This window comes from Pithys albifrons, chromosome 10 (assembly GCF_047495875.1).
Source record: "Pithys albifrons albifrons isolate INPA30051 chromosome 10, PitAlb_v1, whole genome shotgun sequence".
Taxonomy (NCBI): domain Eukaryota; kingdom Metazoa; phylum Chordata; class Aves; order Passeriformes; family Thamnophilidae; genus Pithys; species Pithys albifrons.
Window position 1 is genome coordinate 18,734,473 of NC_092467.1, and position 21,079 is coordinate 18,755,551.

General features: G+C 38.6%; 1 protein-coding gene across 1 annotated transcript in view; it reads left to right on the forward strand.

Annotated features, from left to right (window-relative positions):
- COL24A1 (collagen type XXIV alpha 1 chain) overlaps positions 1-21,079 on the forward strand; it is a 113,472-nt gene that overhangs the window by 76,958 nt on the left and 15,435 nt on the right. Inside the window, exons 29-47 of the mRNA XM_071565036.1 lie at positions 105-158; positions 449-493; positions 610-654; positions 1,893-1,946; positions 4,905-4,958; positions 5,748-5,801; positions 6,022-6,075; positions 7,988-8,041; positions 8,606-8,713; positions 10,599-10,652; positions 11,104-11,211; positions 12,251-12,304; positions 13,092-13,145; positions 14,395-14,451; positions 16,126-16,179; positions 17,171-17,224; positions 17,330-17,383; positions 17,909-17,962; positions 19,582-19,689. Of these exons, the coding sequence (XP_071421137.1) occupies positions 105-158; positions 449-493; positions 610-654; positions 1,893-1,946; positions 4,905-4,958; positions 5,748-5,801; positions 6,022-6,075; positions 7,988-8,041; positions 8,606-8,713; positions 10,599-10,652; positions 11,104-11,211; positions 12,251-12,304; positions 13,092-13,145; positions 14,395-14,451; positions 16,126-16,179; positions 17,171-17,224; positions 17,330-17,383; positions 17,909-17,962; positions 19,582-19,689 (1,173 nt within the window). The remainder of the gene's footprint in view (positions 1-104; positions 159-448; positions 494-609; positions 655-1,892; positions 1,947-4,904; positions 4,959-5,747; positions 5,802-6,021; positions 6,076-7,987; positions 8,042-8,605; positions 8,714-10,598; positions 10,653-11,103; positions 11,212-12,250; positions 12,305-13,091; positions 13,146-14,394; positions 14,452-16,125; positions 16,180-17,170; positions 17,225-17,329; positions 17,384-17,908; positions 17,963-19,581; positions 19,690-21,079) is intronic.

Sequence of the window (21,079 nt, forward strand, 5' to 3'; positions counted from 1 at the left end):
CTATGAAAATGTTTTCCCTCATCCTAAAGTTTATGTAACATCTCCTTGAGGATAACCAAACATAATGCATAATTAGTATTTCAAATCATTTGTTCAATATTCAGGGTCCAAGAGGTCTAGATGGTCCTCTGGGAGAGCAGGGAACAGAAGGCATTAAGGTGAGTGCTTGCATTACTCACTACTGCACAAAACACTGAGGTAGAACATAACAGATAAAAGAAAAACAAACAAAAAACTGACCAAGCACAGCGGAAGCCACAGAGTGCCATTTAATCTGGAGATTTGCAAATTTCTGCCTTTTCCAGGTACTTCCTTATTATGGTATGAGCCCATCTAAGCCTGAATCTGCACTTTCTGCTGAGTTACCCAGCATTTAAACTGACAGCAACTGTATGCAGTTTATCTAGCAAATGCACACAGAATTCACACATTGTTGGTTATTTATCAGGGAGAAAGAGGTGATCCAGGGAAGAAAGGAGTTCCTGGGCTCATTGTAAGTATCACAGTCAATCTTTGTAGTAAGCTTTAACACAGTAATTACTAATTTCTGACCTGTATTTAGAAATTGCCTGAAATCAACATTATCTTTTGATATTTCTCTTTGACCAGGGTAAAGCTGGAAATCCAGGACAAAGGGGCGATCAGGGTGCACTTGTAAGTATGAAAATGGGAAGTACTTCTACCTAAGTTCACCCACAAAATCTCATACTTTGTTTGACACTCTGATATGAGGAAGTTTATCTACTTTCAGAGAAGCTAGAAAACTCCTAACAGTACAGGTTGCATTCAGTCAGGGCCAGTAGTGAGAGCAAGTCTGACATGATGTAGTCTGCTACAAGACCAGTGTTTTCATGGATAGTGGTCCACAGAATACAATATGATAGCAAATTGCAGCAGAAGAAATAGCCAACGTGGTTAATAGCGGGGTCTTATAAGTTTCTTTAGTTTTTTTTAGTTTTATTGTAGTTATAAGGATGAAAGTCATTGTGACATAGAAAAATAATTCTTTGATTTTAGGGTAGATGTATGGTATTGATGTAGAGGTAAATGTAGAAATATGTTAAATGCATATTACATATATAGAGGAGAAAATTCCTCTTTTTTGAGCTTCATTCAATGAAAATCTAATGTGTTCTACTTGAGATTTTCTTTTACAAATCCTGTTACCAATCAGTCCAAATCATACTTGATTTTCAATAAAGAAGGAAGCAGGAAAACAGAAACAAAGCAGTAATGGTGGGTTTGTGCTGCAGTTGAGGCTCAAAATGTTGGTTGGCACTATACTTCTCTTGCCTTTTCTGCTCAGTTTCAGGAGCTTGCTGCCACTCACCTTTGATACAAGGGGTTTTTGTTTCCTCTTTTTTCACTAGAACTTTTAAATTTATTGATATATACAGAAATGAACAAAGCAAAGCCTCATTAGGTTGAAATGATGTGAAGCAGTACATTTATTTCAAAACACAAGATACTACTCTAGTACTCCTTCAGCTGCAGTTTCTTGGAGAGAGAGACAGAAATACTATGAGAAAGGTTGAGCAAAGAGAAAATTGGGCTGTGAATCTTAGATTGTCTCAAATACAGCTTGTAGGGCAGTTTGTGCACACAAGCAGCACATGGTTCTGAGGGGAATGATGAGGAACTGCTAAATGTTGGGTCAGCTAAGATCCATTTGTATGTAAAAGAAACTGAGTAAGGATTTATTCAGAGCTCCCGCGCCTGCCACAGGAGCTAGTGATGTGTCATTGCATGTCAACCAGAAAAAAAGGCTGTGCGTGTTTCTTGGATGTTTCTGAGTAAGTTGTATGAGCAGAAATAAAAGGAAGTGGCTGTTCATGTAATATAAAACAGCTTCTTTCCAATGATTATATTTTCATTTTATTTTAATCTTCCAGGGTTTGCTTGGGCTTCCCGGAACCACAGGAGACAGAGGACCAATGGGAGAGCCAGTAAGTTGATCCTTATGCCTGCTTAAAAGTTTTTCCATGAATTACATGAACTCCCTGGCAGTTCGAGCTCCATTTTACCAAGATTCCATATTGCCAGCTGTGGTTGGGAAGGAATTGTGGGGCAATGGTTCCAAAGCTGCAGAGTTAGTGTCTGCCTCTCTTGCTTAGTGGAACTTGCTCAGAAGGAGATCCATTCACCTTGTTGGGGAGCACAACATGAGAGAGAGTGCACACCAATAAGGAGTGCGCAACATAAGAGAGCCTGACAGGATCTGGCCCACAATATTTTGTGGCTTTATAGCACACTGAGGCAGACAACTTTGTTATGTATTATGTAAATGTATGTGTGAATACAGATTAGTGATATTTTTTAGGCAAATATTAGGATAGTTATTCAGGAACTAGGGGACCTTGTGTATTTGGCAGGTTAAATTTTTAAGAAAAAAGAGACTGCTATAATAAACCTCAGACATACCTCTGCTGGATGGATTCTTGTTACCATGTCAAAGCTATGTTCAGTTTCATGTTGCTTATATTGCTACAGAAGGTCATTCAGAATCTGCAGCAAATACGTGTAATGTGCTGCAAGATACAGCCATGACAGGAACAGTATTGCAGCACCATCTCTGGGGGTAAATCAGATTATATAAATACAGTGAAAGAATGTGTGCTGTCTAGTAGGACTTGGGAGAAGGTTGTCATTTTATATTGCAGAAATATAACAGAGTTGACAAAACCTGTGTTTTCATTGCTTCTGGAAAGTAATTTTGTGGAGTAAATGGTACATAGTTAGTTTACATCTTGAAAGTGATTGTTGATACAAATTATATTATTTTTAGTATTTGTTATTTTTTCTAATGTTATTTCTACTAATCCATAGGCTGACATTCTTACAGAAGGTCATTGCACAATTTTGGGGGCCAGGAAAACAACATCAATTATTTTGATAAATTTTCTATAGCATACAACTGGCTACTTAACTTGAGCTGCCAACTCATAGGAGTGGCAAAGTGTTTCACAGGAAATGTATTTTCTAATGGTTATTATTGGATTCCTGTTACTTTGTCACTTTCATTTATTGTATCTTATCTTCATGCTGCAACATCTGAGAACCTTACAATGCAAGGGTTTTCAGTGAAATTCCTTACATTTTCTGGTCAATTCTGAATTTTCATATCTCTAGAATGACCACTTGTCTTATCTAATCTAAGCAGTCTACTCTCAAGCCGCCTACAATTCTGTTGTGCTCATTATCATAGAAATTACATATTCAGCATCAAAAGTAAGAAAAATTTATCCTGTGAACCGGATACCTTTCCTATCAAGTGCTGAAAGAGTAAAATGTCTTCAGAAAATGGTCTGTGGAGCTGAAAGAAGCGATAAAATGACAGAAGATGTTGGAAAACAAAACCCGTGGCTTTTTTCAGCTGCCTATGAAGCAGCTTGATTTCATCTGCTGTCAGCTGGTCACTACATAAGAGCCAGCTGCTCAGTTTTTCTGGCCCTTTCATTAGTTCTGCATAGAGCAGAAAAACCCTAATTATTGGTGGAGGAGCAGAGAAATGTAAGCAATTAGAACTATTTGTATTAACAGGCTTGATGTAAATTACACTTGAATTTTATGTACTTGTCAGATGTTTCACTAAAATGCTCTGCAAATTACCTGATGTTAATGGTTAAAAGGAGTCCCTGTATTGCTGCAAATTTTCGGCTTCTGAAAATCTTGGGGGAAAGATAGATTACCAATCCAGCAGCCTCATTTCCATGGTAATGTGAAGAAATACTTGACTTGTGAATCAAACTTAAGCTTTGTGACACTTGTTTAGTGAAATTCCATGGAGTTACTGCAAACAAAAATCTATGAAGTTAGTTTAGAACCAAGGGAATTCTCATTTGGAAGTTAACTGCAGTTTTACTTGTTCATTCTTAAATGGAGCTGTAAGCCCAAATGTATCTGCTGAAATTCTGGAAGTAATATGCAATTTACATTGTTGTTACAAGGGAAGAAAACACTCTCATTGTTACTGCCAGGTCATCAGGAGCAGCAAAACCGCAGGAATAGTCTGTAAGAGGAAGTGAAACAAAATAGAGTAAATATTTGTTTAAGAGGTTTCTATTATAAATATGGGTAGCAGCATCTTTCTTGTACATAAGAATAATAGATGAAAAAATTGTTTTGAATTGAGAATGTATTTAAACATGAGTCCCAAAGTGGTAAATAGATATGAACTTTCTTAAAGTTCAAAGACTGGTCACATCCAGAAAGCTTATTTGTCTTGTCACACATTCATAGTGGCTGTAGAATCAACTGGAAGCAAGTTACAGGCAACCTCTCCCCCCCAGCTCACAAATCCTATTCTGCAAGCCCAGATCCTACATGTGCAGAGAATTTGAACATCCTACTTTGGGAAACAATGCCAGTGTGCTAGTGAGGTAAATTTATTACTGACATGTAAGGCTTATAATAAAATGCTCATGGTACAGTTACTAATATTACCAAAAAGGCTCAAGACATTAGTCTATTACACCTCAGTGACTGTTCTGTACAAATGCTGCTAAATCCATGGTGCAGCACACAGTAGTTGTGCTCAGTTAATGCCATATCAGACTGTAGGCTTTTCCACAAAGCAAACCAGACAGTCTAACAAACCTTAATTAAACAAAGTCTCAGTTAATCATGAGAAGAGCTTAGTTTAGATAATATTTTTTCTCTCTAAAAGAAAAGACATCTGTGCTATGGTTTGAGATATGTTATTTCAGTGTGTTAAGGCTGGCAGTGAGTGAGGTCTTTGGTCCATTTACCATCATGGGACTGAGATACTGCTGGATTCAGGAGGAAAGACAATGAAATACAGTTTTTTACACTGACTGGAAGAGTTGTGAAGAGACAAATTGAAGACTATACAATGTAATTTAATGTTAATTGAATGATGCATCCAGCATTTTTTTTAATGCCAGGGTCCAAGAGGACAACAAGGGGATGCTGGGCCTATTGGAGAAATGGGTTTTGAGGTGAGCTTTTAATCATTTATATAACAATTAAAACACTCAACTGACAGCCTGATCAATACCTTTAGGATTTTTTTTTTTATTAACTAGATCTGACTTAAATACCATGAGCTACTGAGAGACTCCTACTTAAAGCTGTTCAAAAAAATTCTGAAAATAAATAGCTTTTTCTGTTGTGACAATTGTCTTTAAGTATATGTTCATGACATCTGCACGTAGAAGGTGAATGTTTTCCTGGCGGTGAGACAGTAGAACAGCATTAATCATACGCCCTTGGACATCATGGATGAAGAAAAGCAGCTGCAGACTTCTTGCAAACTTCTCCTTCTGTGTGCTTCTGGTTTTTGCTTTGTTTTTAATATCTCATTGAAAGAAATGTGACAGAATGTATTAGCCACATTTGTAATGAAGTAGCCGAGGGATAAACTTAATACAGAAAGGATTTGGCTTATTCAAAGAAATGCGCTTCCTTGGTCACCTAAAATCCAGTCTCTGACTATCAAAAACAAAATTATATGTAAACTTTACAAGAAGCAGTCTGATACCATTAACTCATTAAGGGCTGAAGCCTCCAAAAAGTGCTTTATTCTCCAAAGTCTGTATCTACTTGGCTCTAAGACTAAACAGTGATGAAGTAGTCAGTCAGAACTGTGTTGTCTTGACTGCATTTTTCAGACATGCTTCTTTCCTGGTATCATATGCCATTATTCTGCTGCAATTTGGCTGTATTATTGAGTTGTTGCAAAATTATTATTAGTGATCATGTGTAACAATAGCTCTTGTGCCATGCAGGGACCTCCTGGCCCTGAAGGAGAAGCTGGCCTACAGGGGGAACCAGGTGCAAAGGTAAACGTTGAAATTATTCTCTCTTGTGCTGTTTAAATTTTCAAACTTGCATAAAAGCAAATCAGAGGGATCTGATTCATTGGCCAAGTAAATAGTGATACAGGAAATGAACCATTAAGAAATATTGTTATTGTCTTGATGGCTGCATTATCTGCATACCCTGTCATTTTTAGGAGTATTGATCTTTAAAAATCCAATGATTTTCCTTGTGATATTCCAGGGAGACATTGGACCTGCTGGGAAGGCTGGAGAACCAGGCGATCAAGGTTTAAGGGTAAGCAATTGATGCAAATCTTCTTCTGAAACATAAAAGTATGTTATGAATGAAATGCAAACTGAGGAATCTTGATTTATCAGAAGAATTCAATAAGAAGATACTTTCTGATACCTTTTGGGTTTGTTTTTAAAGTGTAATATTGTAGCAAGTTTAAAAGTTATTGATTGGAGAAGGGTGGCTTGTTCAGCAGAAACAGACTGGGGGATGCCAATTGACAGCCAGCTTGGATGTGAGCCAACATTGTGCTGAGGAAGCCAAGGGCATCCTGGCCTGTATCACAAATAGTCTGGCCAGCAGGACCAGGGCAGTGATTGCCCCTCTATGCTTGGCACTGGTGAGGCCACACCTTGAGTGCTGTGTCCATTTTTGGGCCTCTGATCTCAAAAAGGACATTGAGGTGCTCGAGCATGGGAGAAGAACAGGAGAGCTGGTGAAGCACAGGTCTTAGAAGAAGCAGCTGAGAGAGCTGGGTTTGTTTATTCTGAAGAAAAGGGGGCTCAAGGGAGAGCTCATTGCTCTCTACAACTGCATGAAAGGATGTTGTAGTGAGGTGAGGGCCGGTCCCTTCTGCCGTGTCTCAGGTGAAAGGATGAGAGGAAATGGCATTGAGTTGAACCAAGAGAGGTTCAGATTGAATGTTAGCAAAAGAATTTTCAGTGAAAGGGTGGTTAGGCATTGGAATAACTTGCCGAAAGAGATGGTGGGCTCATCATCTCTAGAAGTGCTCAAGAGGCATCTGGATGTGGCATGGGGGATATGGTTTAGGAGTGGTTATGGTGTTTCTAGGCTGATGGTTGGACACGATGATCTTGAAGGTTTCTTTCAACCTTGTGACTCTGTGATTATAATGCTGAAACATGTCAGTGTCTCAAGTCTTTTGGTCAAAGGTTGGACTCCATGATCTTAGAAATCTTTGCCAGGCTTAATGATTCTGTTGTTCTTTGTCACTGAGACAGGAATGAATGCTTTGAAGGTAAATCCAGTGGTGTCTGGCCCAGCTGTTAAGAGAACAGCACACAGTAACTCTGTGTATGGATTCTCTGTCTAGGTGATGTAATGAGAAAATGATAGTCTCATCAGAGTAGGGTTGTCTCCCTGTACTACCATCTAAAGCATTTGATTTGCTTCTGGTCCTTCAGCACTTGATTTTACCAAGCAGTTGTACCCCTGCTTATTCTTCCTGTGCAGACTTTTGTCAGGATGCTTTTAAAAGAGCATATAAACTATATCCGTTCAGACTTGAGTCTTGCTGTGGAGCTCTCTTGTTCCATTAGCTCCTTGCTATCATCTTTTTCTCCTGCCTAAAATCTCCAGCTATGAGCATTCCATAATTCTGCCTGTCCTTGGAGAGGACAAATTCCTGGTACTGGTCCACAGTGGGTGCTCTGGACTTAATTATACCCCTCTGTCTGAAATACTGTGTTTTTAGTATTGGGCAACACATATTTGCAAGTTAAGAGTGTCTTTACCTGAGAAAAGCAAATATGCTGAAGTGCCGTGGTGCTGATACTGATCCTAAATGGTGAGGTTTTTATAGCCCTAAACTAAGCCACTAAACATACCAATATCTTGGTTATCCACATAAACATGGAGGTTTCAGGACAGAATAGGTATATTTTTGAGCTTGCTGAAATTACATGTTGTGTACTCTGAAACCAAAAAATCGCAGTGCCACTGTCTCCAGTGTTATATGGACATATACTACCTAATTTTTTTAATGCTCGTCAGCTTTTGTTTTCTTGTGTTAGAGTTTTTGTGGGCTGTGAAGACAAATAAACTGTAATAGCAACATAAAAGTTGGCCAAAAATAATAAGCATGTGTAAAACCAGTATGAGTTCTTCCAAGGCACTACTTGTATGTCAAGAAATCTAGTCAATAACTTTGTTTTCAACTGTTTCTCTCTATAAGGGTGAACCAGGACCTACAGGAGAAGATGGTGTTCAAGGAAAAGATGGCCCAAAGGTATACTAAGTTTTTGTAGCAAATGTAAAGCAGTCATATTAGTTTAAGAACCCAAATCTCCTTTTTTATCCTATTTCACCAGGTCAACAGAGCCCTGCTGAATGCACTTTGTTTTAACATAGGACATCCTGTATGTTACAGGCTTTCCTGTGCCTTTTGGGTACATATCCACCCTGCAAGGGCTGCAAAGTTGAATAGGTTGACAAAGAAATGCAAGCTGGAAAAGTGAGTGCAGCTTTTTTCTGTGGTGACTAACACGCTGGAGAGATCAAGCCCAAGGCTGCTCTGCAGCCTGCATTGGATCAGTGCTGTGCCAGGACAGGGGATGTCTTAGTGGACAACTTAATATACTTGGTCATGGATGAGGCAAAATGTGGCTCTAGGAGTATATGAATGAGATAGAAAGGGCTTTACCTTAGCTTAGAGCCTGATCTGCATTTGGCAGGCATCACTTTTAGTATGCTTTTGCTCAAACCTGAAGACTCAGAGTTCACTTTTCTCATAGAGAAATAATTCTATAGCAGCAGCTTGACTAAGTTTTGTGGGTTTTTTCCTTTGTTTTAGGGAGACCCTGGAGACCAGGGACTTGTTGGAGAACATGGTGAAAAAGGAGAGATGGGGTTACCAGGAGTTGCTGGGCCCACTGGTGAACCTGGCATAATGGGCATTCCTGTAAGTGCTTTCAGGCCGAAGTGCACTTTTTGTTCATTTGCTTTTTTAAGTAAATTTAATTTTGTTGGCGTTCTTTATTTTTGATTTTCTGTGTAATTAAAGATGACCATCTTTAAATAAGCTTCCTATGTGATTCAGCTTTTCAGGATTGGTAGAGAGAAGACACAAATACTTTTCCTATCTTAAATCTGTGATCTCTTAGCAAATAGTCATTCCTCACGACTTGTCATCCAGACACACATACAACACAACCTCGAGCCTCTCACTTCAGACCTCTCTTTCATAGTCAACACAATTAGATGTGTTTGCCTATTTGTTCTTGGCATCACTCACAGCAGTTAAAATCCATCTATGAACTTGTACACAACTTCTTAATGTGAACTAACATTTTGGAGCACAGTTTGCAAAGCAAGTGTTGTAGCCTCAAGTTAGACATCAGATTCTCTTACCAAAAGTCATCATGTTCTCATCTGCAGTCCTCTGGCTGCCTTCTGTGTAGCTCTTATGTGATGGTGGAATCTGAGTAAACATTAGATGGAGGGCCAGCTGTTAATGGCTGTGAGCACTGTCCCCTGTGTCCTCTAAGCATCAATGTTACAGTCTACTGTCTTTAGTCCTGGGTTCTGCACAGTGAACTACTCCTAGTGAAAGAAAAAAGTGCACTTCTAATTGTTGGCACCCTCAGACAGAGTGCTGCAGGGCAAGTTTTGTTTCTGATAGAATGATATGACTGACCTTCTGGCTTGAGTTGGCAATTCTGGAGAAGCTTGAAAGTTTCATACATAGAAATCATCATAAGACAGCTCAGCCCTGGCATATCTACACTGTATGTAATTATACATGTGTACCATAAACAGCATCAGCAGTGTTTCTGTGCCTCAGTGAGAGAGGCAGGTCTGGAAATTCCGTGTTTGGGAGGATGTGGTTAGTGAGGGATTTTTCACATTTCTGTTCTGCATGTCCCAAAGGCAGCTGGAGCCTTGCTCCCCACTCATCCTCACTGGCATCTGGGAGTGTTCATATGACAGTTTTGTTTTGCCCTCCTTCTAGGGATGCAGACAGATAATAACACCCTAGTCTAAACATGGAAATCAGTTTCCTGTAGTCAGTTGTCCAAGTGTTTCATTGGGGATGAGAGTACTAGTATATTTTCCTCAAACAGCTTATATAGCAACCAATAAGCTTCATAAATCTGTTTAAACTATGTGTATCCTGATTTATCACCACAATGGCCCAAAATATGTCTCACTTTATCCAAAACTAAAGCTAAATTACCTCCTCTGTCTCACAAGCTTCTGGGTAAATTGAAACCAATGAGTAGTGGACACATTCAGACCTTTGGAAGAGTCAGTTTTCAAAGTGATCAAGGGCAGAGGGGCTGTAGCTCCACAGTGCCCTTCATATGGAGGCAGCATCTGCAGTTACACTGTCACTAAGAGGTGGGCAGTGAGAGGCACCAGCACTTCCTGAGTTAGGTCTCTGCTCCCCAGCAGTTTGTGTCAGGGCTGAGCTCTTCAGGCTTGATAGCCTCAAGGTTTTCCTACTTTTCCTCTGCCTTTGCTATTTTAAAAATCAGTGTTTGTCTTGAAGGAATTTTATTCCTGAAGTAATATTTTCTGTGTGAACAAGACTTTTCGGGTTTTTTCTCTCTTATTTTCAGTGAATTTCCACTACTTTGATAAGTGATCCCTGCTAGTTGCTCACTTGTTTCTGCTGAAACTTTAAACAGTCCTACTGACATGCTCACAGCTACAGTTAATGACATTTTTCCTCCCACTTCTCTGCATTGCAAAAGCCTAATTAGTTATCCAGTTTGAAGCACAGTTTAAACATGTTTCTAGGCCTTTCTCAATCATTTCTATTTCTTTCTGTAATAAATCTATAGGGCCCTGAAGGAACACCAGGAAACCCAGGTCAGAGGGGCCGTTTAGGAAAGAAGGTAGTATTTTTCATTTTTCCCAGATCCCTTCCTTTTATCTGAAATGCAGATTTACATTACTAAATTCCATTGAACCAAAACTATCCCTGTTTTATGTCATGCTTTAAGCCATTTCTTTTCTTGCTAGCCATAGCAATTAGAATTGTTATCTTTCTCTGATCAGTAACATTCAGAACCTTAGGAAATTTAGATTTGCTTTTGCAACTCAGAACAGTTTCTACTTCTATTAAAAATTGTTAAACTTTGGCTAAAACAAAACAGAAAGGCTTTAGTGGTGATTTTTTTTGTACTGTGGAGTTCTGAGTTCGGACGTTCTAATAACTACAATAAATGACGTATTTAAAATGTAATACCTGTTAAATAATGCTGTTACACACTTTGAATAAGCATAAATCACATTTTGAAACTTAGTGTCAATCTCTTATTGCTTTTAATACAATAACACCAACAGGGGGAAAAGGGGCAGCTTGGCCCTCTGGGAGAAATTGGACCTGCTGGTGATTCTGGCCGACTTGGAGAAACTGGTCCCAAAGGTGCAAGAGGAACTCGAGGTCCCATGGTTGGTACAGAACAGGGTGGTTTAAGAGCTCGTATTTTTCTGGTTTAGCAGAGTCCTGTCTCTCTATGGAAAGAAGCAAGCCATAGATTTGAGGTAGCTGAAGATGCAGGGAGTGTCCTTCCCAGCCTGTGTCCCCCAGTGTGTGCCACGGTTTTTCAGCATCAGAACAAGACCTGTGCGCCTTTCCAGACAGAAACCTGAGCCATGGATCTGGAAGGACTCATCTTATTCTTTGGTCCCCGGACAATCAGTGGAGTGGGATGGCAGAGTATGCCATGGGGTACTCATGCCCCACACTGCACATACAACCTCACTGCTATTGTTATTTTTTAAACCTTTCCAGTTCCAAGAAAAGAAATCATGGGGTTTGCTATCACATACAGTTAGCCTTATGCATGTCTAAACCGAAGCATTTCAGATGAAGACTGCTACTCCTGTGGAATAGGATTCTCACTCAAAGTTAACTGATTTAAGTCTATTTCTATTAACTTTTATCTCCTTTCATACTGAGCTCCCTGAGCTTGCACCACCCTGCATGACAGATGCACAGACATCCACACTCTGCACTAGAGAGGACACGTGCCTGTCTCAGTAGTTTAGGGTCCAGTCCTGTAGCCAATGAGTGCAGCAGTGTGTTCCTGAACACATGAAGTACAGAAGTAAAGTTAACTATATAATGGCTAATATTTTTAAAAGAAGGACTCAACTTCCTTACGTGATGATCACCCTCAGCTTCTCTTGTCATACTAGCATTTACAAACAGAGCTCTTCCACACCTCCGAAAGCTCAGATCCTTTTGATCTCAGTTATGCACAAGGATTATAATGTTAGGACTGAAAACTTTGACCCTTTTTTCCTCAGAACATGGGAAAGCCCAGTATTCTTTAATAAATGAAGTTGGACCTAACAAGAAAGTTGTCTGTGATGTCAAATGTCAATATCTGAAGGTTTTTCCAAATGCTGACTTTATAAAGGAGGCATTGTTGGAACACTTTACAATGGAGTTTATTTTTCTTTCACTTGTTATTGCATTTAACAGGGACACCCAGGAGGAATGGGGCCCGAAGGAGAGTCAGGAATTCCAGGTTATGGGGTGAGTTTTTTACTGAATTCATGTACACACACATCCCAGAGTAAGTCTATAGTACTCTAATTTCACAGGGATCTGTCTCTAGACTACAAAAATGTCTTTAGGAAAGCCAGGTACTCACTTATGTTTATAGGACATATGATTGTCTACTCAGAAATGTTAGCATTAAGCAGTGTTGACTGGGTTTTGTGAGTTCATTAGCATGTTTTTTACTGTTGATTTTAAACCCTTGTTTGTCCAGTGTATCTCACCCTTGTGAAAAAAGTTCCTATGAAACTACTACAGCTATTCATTGTAAAGAGAGTTGAGCAAACATCATGACCTCTGCTCACTGTCTGGCCAGGCAGTTTCTATTTCAGTAACAGAAACTGATTGAATAGGTTAGTTGAAGAACATAAATATATTGTGGCTTTCACTGAAAAATAGTTACAATTATCATAGATGGACTGAGTCCTCTCTTACATACCATACTGTCCACTCTCTTTTTCAAACAGAAACATCCATCAGTGACCCTAACCCTGAAGCAAGAACCTGCCCAGCCCCCTCCCCCAACCCCCCTCACCTGCATTAAGCCCTGCCAGAACCTGTGGTTTCCCACTGTGCTCAGAGCTTTTCCTGCACACAATCCATCTTCTGCCTGGGGCCATTGATGTCATAGCGTGATTTAGAATTATTAAAAAGCAGGAAAAAACCAAAACAATAGTAACAAATAGCTAAGAGAAAGTTTGGAATTAATTACTTCTTTAATTATTTAGTTTGGAACTAATTTTTGTTTGGTTTGGTTCTTAAGGGTCACCAGGGTTCTCCAGGGCCCCCAGGACCCCCAGGCCCCAAAGGAGAAAAGGTATGAAGATGGATTTTCCTGTCCTACCATTTGTGAAATTAGAAACAGAGGAAGTGTTACTGCATGCTCACTGTTTTTGACAGCACACAGCAAAGCCACCATTTGCAGTATTTGTTCATATTGTGAGAGAAAATGGAAAGAAATGCAAACTAGAGAAATGGATCATTCAAAGACAGAGTCCCAAATTATACTGTTAAAATGCTTGAGGTTTTAAAATACAAAGTACCCATTGTAGGAAACACATTCTATTGTATCAGATAGCACCACTGCTCTTAGTGAGCACTGCTGACAAAAATAATCAGTGCAGAACCAGCTAAATATTTACTCAACTCTTAGTCTGTGAGTACACCCACAGATTTGCTTGAAAGTCCAACTGAGATGGACAAATATCTGTGGTTAATTCAAAATGTTAGGGACAGGATGTTGCCTCTGCTGCTATTTTAGTGTCAAATGTACTGTTGTGAAGTCTCAAATCCTGCAAACAGATTTGTATGCTGACTAAAGGTTGTGTGACCCCAAGCCAGGTATGTGGATTCATCTCATGAAGATTGATTTGGAGTAACACTTGACAGAGAAATACATTATACTAGGGCTAGTTTTGCAATGAATATGGTTAATAGGCATTTAGTGGTTGATATTATAAATAGGTTTTGATATCATTTTCAGAAATCCTAACTGAAAATTAAATTGCTGGGAGCTAGGTGTCTGGGTTGCTTGGTCATTTCTGAAAAAGCATTTTGATGCACTTTAAAAATTCTTAATTGTATTTAAAATGTGAGTCTCTTTGTATGCAATATTGCTCGGTATCATCTGGAATAGATATTAGCTTGGATGGCAGTTGTTTCATATTTGAAATTTAATAGAGTTCAGGCTTAATGTTGGAGTCTTCTGTACACTTGTTTTTCTATATCAAGTGTATTTTTTGAAATAGTGGAAGAAATTTACTTTTTTTCCCTCTTGTCAAATACCCTGTTTATTCTTTATTTTCATTAAATAATGTTTATATGAAAATTGTTCAAGTACTCTTTCTTTTTTTTTATAGCTGCCCTTGAGAATAAATACTTAGCTTTCTTATGTGAATGTTAAAATGAAGCTACTATTTCCATTATATCAGAACCATAAGCATCATATTCACTTTTAGTATCCATACAGCGTGCTCTCTGGTTTTTATTAGCGTTAAAACTTGTGTGCATGGTAGACGAGGTTGAATTTCCAAGTTAACATTTTTTAATACTTATCTTTGGTTTAGGGTTTCCCAGGCGAAGAAAATGCAGTCCTTGGACCACCTGGGCCCATAGGTGAACCAGTAGGTCTTTCTTTCTCAAAAAAATTATGTTTGTGCATCTCAAGCTAGGAACCAATGGGGTTCTTTCTGAAGCTTTATATCCCTATCTCAGGAGTCAGTACTCCCTTTTACAAAAATGTAGAGTGATGGTCCTTTAATTCATAATTGCTCTCTGAAAAATGCAGCCATGTGCTCTCTCCTGCTTAAGTGCATGTGCCCTCTATTTAATTACATTAGTGCCATTAGTCTGTATTTAGACCAGCATGTTTTGGAACAGAATTTTACCCTTTCTGTTTACCCTGAATTATACCTAATTGCTTTACTAATAAAAAAAATATTTTGATTTATTTCATTTTCACTGCTAACTAATTTAACTCATTGAGAGAACTGCATTTTGTAACCATTTTTGTACTGAATTCATATGTGGAGTATTTCTCAGCAGCAATTATGAAGCCATCTCAAAATCTTATTAAAAGCATTTCATGTTCAGTCTTTGATTGTACCAGTCTTCTTGTACAGTCTACTTTTCTCCTGATTACTCTTAATATTTATGCCTAGCTTCCTGAGAGGCAGGACTGTAAGACCCTGATGTAGCTGAAGACAAGAGTCTGGACCAGGTTCTTAATTATGGTGATGCACAAGGGAAGAGATTCCATCCATTGTGTTATAGCTGAACTGTCTCTAATGCTGGCTGCTCAAGCATTGCAAGTGAGGCCTTCTCATCTTGTGCATTACTTACAGGAAACATGCCACAAGGTTGCTGAAAGTTTGGAGAGTATACAAGCAGTTGCATAATAGTATATGTTGGTGGATATGCACTAGAATTGGCTTATTATTAATTGTGGCCTGTAAAGATACATTGCAGTTAGTGCTGACTGGCCAATTTTTCATTATGTGTCTTTACATCAGATGGATATCTTTTGGAAAGGCTCAGCCATTCTTACTTTCTATAGGTGTGATTCCCTATCCCATCATTTTTCCTTTGATTTATATTTGGTCCATTTGCTATAATGACAGTTGAAATCCCGGGGAAAAATCCGGCTTCTTGTGAACAGAAGTAAGGGCCTTTCCCCTAAAGTGGAGCTAGTGAGGTGTCTGAACACAGCAAGAAGAACTACATTACTCACAAAAAATCATGCTATTCCCTCTGCTCCTGTGCAGTTCTCATACACATGAGGCATGCTGAGGGATTGAAATTGTCTTTATATTAAGAGAAGGTTCAAAATTAAAGCAGATTTTGAGTACAGAAAGTAATCTCAGAAAAGAACCCAACTTTTAGTGGGCTGTGTTACAGAAACTGTAAGAAAGTTTTCCTTGAATTTCTTGAAAATGGAGTCTCTTCAAGTATTTGTTCAGATTTTAAATTCAGATATCATATATGGGTATAAATAAACCTGGGGAAATTCTACTGAGGTCAATACTTCTGTTTTATTTAGGCCTATGTAAGATCCATCTTTTACCTTCTAGTCTTCAGTTACAAAATATTTTAGATAGTGGCTGTCTGACTCCGGTGCATTTTGTTTAGAAAAATATCATGTTTATTCCTTTAGCCAAGTTTGAGTTTCATATTTATATTTGTCTGTTCCAGCTCACTGGTTAGTCTGTTTTGACAGAAATACCAGCTTTCTTTTTGTACTTCACTGCAGCATTCTTTCAGCTCAGTTGTTTTATTTTGCTTTTTGGTTTTCTCTCTAGGGTCCTGGTGGTGAACATGGAGATAGAGGAGAACCTGGTGATGAAGGCTACAAGGTAAAACCTCTTGGTTTTTATTTGAACATGGCATACTCTGCATGCATGTGGAGTTACGGAGTAGAAGTATCATCTTCTCTCACAAGTGTGCAGAGATGCACTTGCTGGGGCCTCCCTGAACTGATGAACTCTTAAGACACACTGGACCATCTTTCCTGTGAGAAATTGAGAACTGCCACTCATGAGCTGAAGAAGTCTTGAGTGACCCTAATGTGTATAAATACCTGATGGGATGGAATGGACATGAATAGACAGACTCGTCCCAATAGTACCACAAGAGGCAAAGGGCAAAAACTGAAACACAGGAAATTCCTTTTGAAATGTCTTTTTTTACTGTGAGGATGACTGAGAACTAGAAAAGGCTGCCCAGAGAGGTTGTGGAGTCTCGATCCTTGGAAATACTCAGAACTTGACTACACGTGGTCCTGGACACTCTTTTCTACCTGGCCCTGCTCGGGAAGGAGAGTTTCACTAGATGATCTCAGAAAGTCCCCTTCAACCTAAACAGTTCTGTGATTCTGTAATACTGAATGAGTTAACATTTTTCTCTTAATTTTTTTAAGAACTAATCTGTAAATCTAATTCTAATAATTATTCATTAATTATATTCAGCCTTTCAGCACACAAAAAATGAATGGCAACTCATGCTTACCACTGATGCAGTTTGCTGAAATACAAGAGACAGTCCTTGACACAGAATATACTGTTCAAGTTACATAGATAATACAGTTAGACATAGCAATAATGAAGTTAATATATTCTTACAGGAGTTCAGAATATGTAATTCCCACTCACAGTTTGAAGACTGTAAAACATAAAAGCTCCTTTAGGTTTGATCTTGGAGATCTCACCATACTTTATTAGGTGATGATGGTGAATCTGGGTCCATCAAGAACCTCCCAAGACGAGCTTTATGTGCAAGTCTGTAACTCACTGAGCATGACAGCCTGGGTTACTTGTACTGCAGTATGTTATATTTTCTCCTTCTTAGGGTCTTATAGGGCTTCCAGGGCTTAGAGGACCTCTTGGACAACAAGGGCTTCCAGTAAGTGTTTCAAACGAGTGAGATCTATCTATTAACTGTTGAAAACGCAATTTTCATCTGCATTGAAATGCTTTTTCATTTATTTAATATATGTTTTTTTCAAAGGGAGAGCCAGGTGAATTGGGAGAGCAAGGACCAAAAGGAGAAAGAGGTTCAAGAGTAAGTAGAAAAGAGTAAAACAAAACCACACTTAAAAACTGGAAAATTGGGATAGTAAATATGTGTTATTTGATAGGTTTACTTTGGAATGATATAAAGCATTATGAGAGATTCTTTTGGAAACATTTGAGTTACATTCAATTTTACCCTTAAGTGGAGTTCCTTGTGGCAAAACAGCTCTGGAAGGCACCTGAGATTTTGCTTCTCTGATCTGTAAATGAATCCTCCTGGTACTACACTGCACTGAGTTTTCAGGGACCTGGAAATAAGGAATTGGCTACAGAATACTAGAGACATAATGACAGAGCAAGTCTTGACAAATATCAAAGACAAAATCTTTCCCTTTAGAAATAATAGTTCATCTTGGTGATTTGTTGAAAATTGGCAAAAATGTTTTATATTCTCTCATCAGCTGGATGTCCAAAGCCAGGCAGTGACCATGCATACTAAGAGGGGAACAATCCTCAGCATTTAGGGGATTGAGTTTAAGACATTCATCAGTTCACAAATGTTTGTAACTTTTAGGGAGCCACAGGGAAGAAAGGAGCAACGGGTCAGCCAGGCAAACCTGGAATTCCTGTAAGTAACAAAATTCTACAGTCTATTTTCAGGTTATGAAACAAAGACAGTACTAGCTAATAAAACCAAAATTGAATCATGCTGTGGTACCTGAAGATCTTACATTCACTCTAAGTAACCTTCTTATTATCCAGGAAGTGTAAAGGAACTCCTGTCATTTTTTAATATTAATCATTTTTGAAATTATGTTAAATTATACTGAATTATATTCAGTTATATGGAATTCAGCATATGGAAGTGAGATGTAACTAATATAATACCAAGGTCCTTCACACTTGTAAGGTTACTTAACTAGATCATTTTTGCATGTGACTTTTAGTCCATTTGGCAGTTATTATGTTATATTGCACAGAGCTCCACTACTGCTCGTCCTGGCCCCATCAGTTCTTTGAACAGCTGCAGCCTACAGAAGCTTGGATCCACATGTCCATGACAGATACGTGCAGCAGATCCCTTGAGGTTTATTTGTTTCTCTTGCTTGCCCTGAGCTGAAATTTTTCATGTTCTTTCTTGATTTACTGCAGAGAAGCTAAGTTGCATCTGTTTCTCCCTGAGGGAGAAGAAAGAGCAGGAAGCAGTAGGTGTTCTGTAAATATAACTGAGAACAAAATGCATCAAGGTTATTTTGGTTATATTTAGTACCACACAAGCACATATTGTAAATAACTTTTACTACCTCACATCAAAACATTGTCAGTAACTGGAGAAATGCAGCTGTTTCACAGAGCTTGTACCTGCTGGGCAGAGGGCAAGAGGAGCCTATTGAAGGCAAGGAACTGTGTGTCTTTTGTAAATATTCAGCTTTTTCCTCTGGAAGACTGCCGAGAGTGTATCATTCAGCAGACAAAAGAGGGATAGGCAAGATACACAGAGAAGTCAGGAGGAGAAGGCAGTAAAACTAGAACTTGAGGAAGTTTCAAAGCACATCCCAAATGCAAGATACTTCAGCAAGTAGAATTTAGAAATAAGACTAAGATGACACATCTGTTCTATTCTGTGTGACTGTTGTTAACTATACTTTTACAGACAAGATGTAGTGAGAGTATTTTAAATTTCTGAGAAATGTATTCATAAAGAGTTCATTGCAGAACTCCAAGTTCTTTAAGATAGTTCATGTCAATCTAAAGGGAAATAATTGCAAGGAAATAAATCAATGTTCCTCTATTGCATGTGACATGAGGCTTTTTTTGTGCAAGTATAGCAACAGTTACCACAAACTTGCATTGTTAGAATTTGTATGTATTTTTGATTGAGTATCTAGTAAAATAAAGACTGGAAAATTATACGGTGAGAGGGTTTTGAGAGATAAATAGATTACTTTGCCATGTTTCCTTGTGTCAGTTTAAGAGTCAACACTCTCAGCCATCTTCCAGGCCTGGCACACAAAGGGGTAGCCCCGTGGTTTCAGCTGAAGTTGTTCAGATCCCATAACACAGCAAATCTAAGGTTAAAGCAGCAGCATTCTGAACCTTAGCTCAGCTCGCTTTGCGAGTATTCATTCCTATTCCTGGGTCTGCTGTTATGTAGGGTTTAGGAAATACTGTGACTGAAATCTAGTTGCATGATGGTGAAGATGAAGAGAGACAACAGTGCTGTATTTGATTTGAACTTGTTTCAAGGGGAAACTGGGGCCAGCAGGACAGAGAGGAGCTCCTGGGTACCCTGGACCAGAAGGCATTCCTGGGAACCCTGGCAAGGCTGGGCCAGGGGGGAAGCCTGGCCCTGAGGTAAGTTGCTTTCTACATTGCTTCCTTGTCATTTTGCATTACATATTTTCTAAGGTTAAGGTTAGTTCCTTGAGCATCTTGAAAATGAGACAAAGTCTTTTCTTTTTTTCTCCTTTGTTCCTGATACTCTGGTGAGGATATAGAGTTAGCATAAGGGAAGGGGTGACCTGCTGGCTCTGGGAGCAGTGACACAGTGCTGCAGTTAGTCCCTCCAGGGAGGGGGAGAAAATTCCCTTAGTTGTTCTCATGGTCTGATGACTTTGATTTCAAGTATGGTTATTTCTCAGTGGACCAGTAATTGTTATAAAAGGTTGCCAATTTAAATTTAGTGTTAGGAATTTATCAAGGTGTCGAATGAGGCACTGTTGTTACAGGCATAAATTCCCAATCTGGCTGAACAAAGGAAAAATGAAACAAGTTACCTGTAGGGGGCAGGTATAGCCTGTTCTAGACTCTCCAGTTTCAGATCATGGACCTCTTCCAAGTAATTAAACTTCTTTGGAGTTGGATTTAAAAGTATTACCCTGAAGAACTCTTACATTTTGGCTTTTTCACTGGAAATGTCATACAATCATATTCAAGGTGACTCCATTACCCCATTACAATTTGTAGTAAGGAGGGGCTTATAACTGATTTTTGCCACAATGAATGAAAAAACCCAGAACTTTTGCTATGTAAGTTTATTAGTCCATCAGTCTATAAGCCACAGCACCATATTCAAAAACTCTGAAAATCACATATAATACAAAAATCCTTTTTCATATAACCCTTTTATTTCTGGGAGTGCTTAACTGAATGTCATATGAAATAAAAAAAGACAGATATCTATATATGTATATATTTCTACTAAATTGAACCACAGAAATGTTCATTTGGATGGTAGCAAATTTCCATTTTGTATTTTTTAAGATGTCAAAAGTGGCTTAACTCCACATACTCAGTTTTTTTCACATTTAAAATAGTTGTTTTTGTTTATAGTGTGATGTTCCCCTATATTTTCATAACAAATGTTCTGATCTTTTTTCATGTGGTAAAGTGTGAATCTCTACAGAGTGTACACAGCCATACTAGTATTATTATTATGCCTGATACTTAGAAATAAACTTGTTGAATTTTGAATGCATCTTTGGGAGGGCAGTCTCATTTGTTTCATAGGGAGTTCCTGCTTCTTGAAAAATGAATACTGTGATACTCAACTGTATTTTCAGCCTTTTACTTTTAGCAGAAATCCAGATAAAACTGCTTATCATTGTCTTTCTATATATTTTGATATACTCTGTGCGTGTTCATATATACAGAAAGCATTAAGTGCTTTTGACTGATTTTATGGTCTACAGCTGTTTCAGCACCCAGTGGAAAAACATGTTTGGCTTTTCTGCTTGTAATCCAT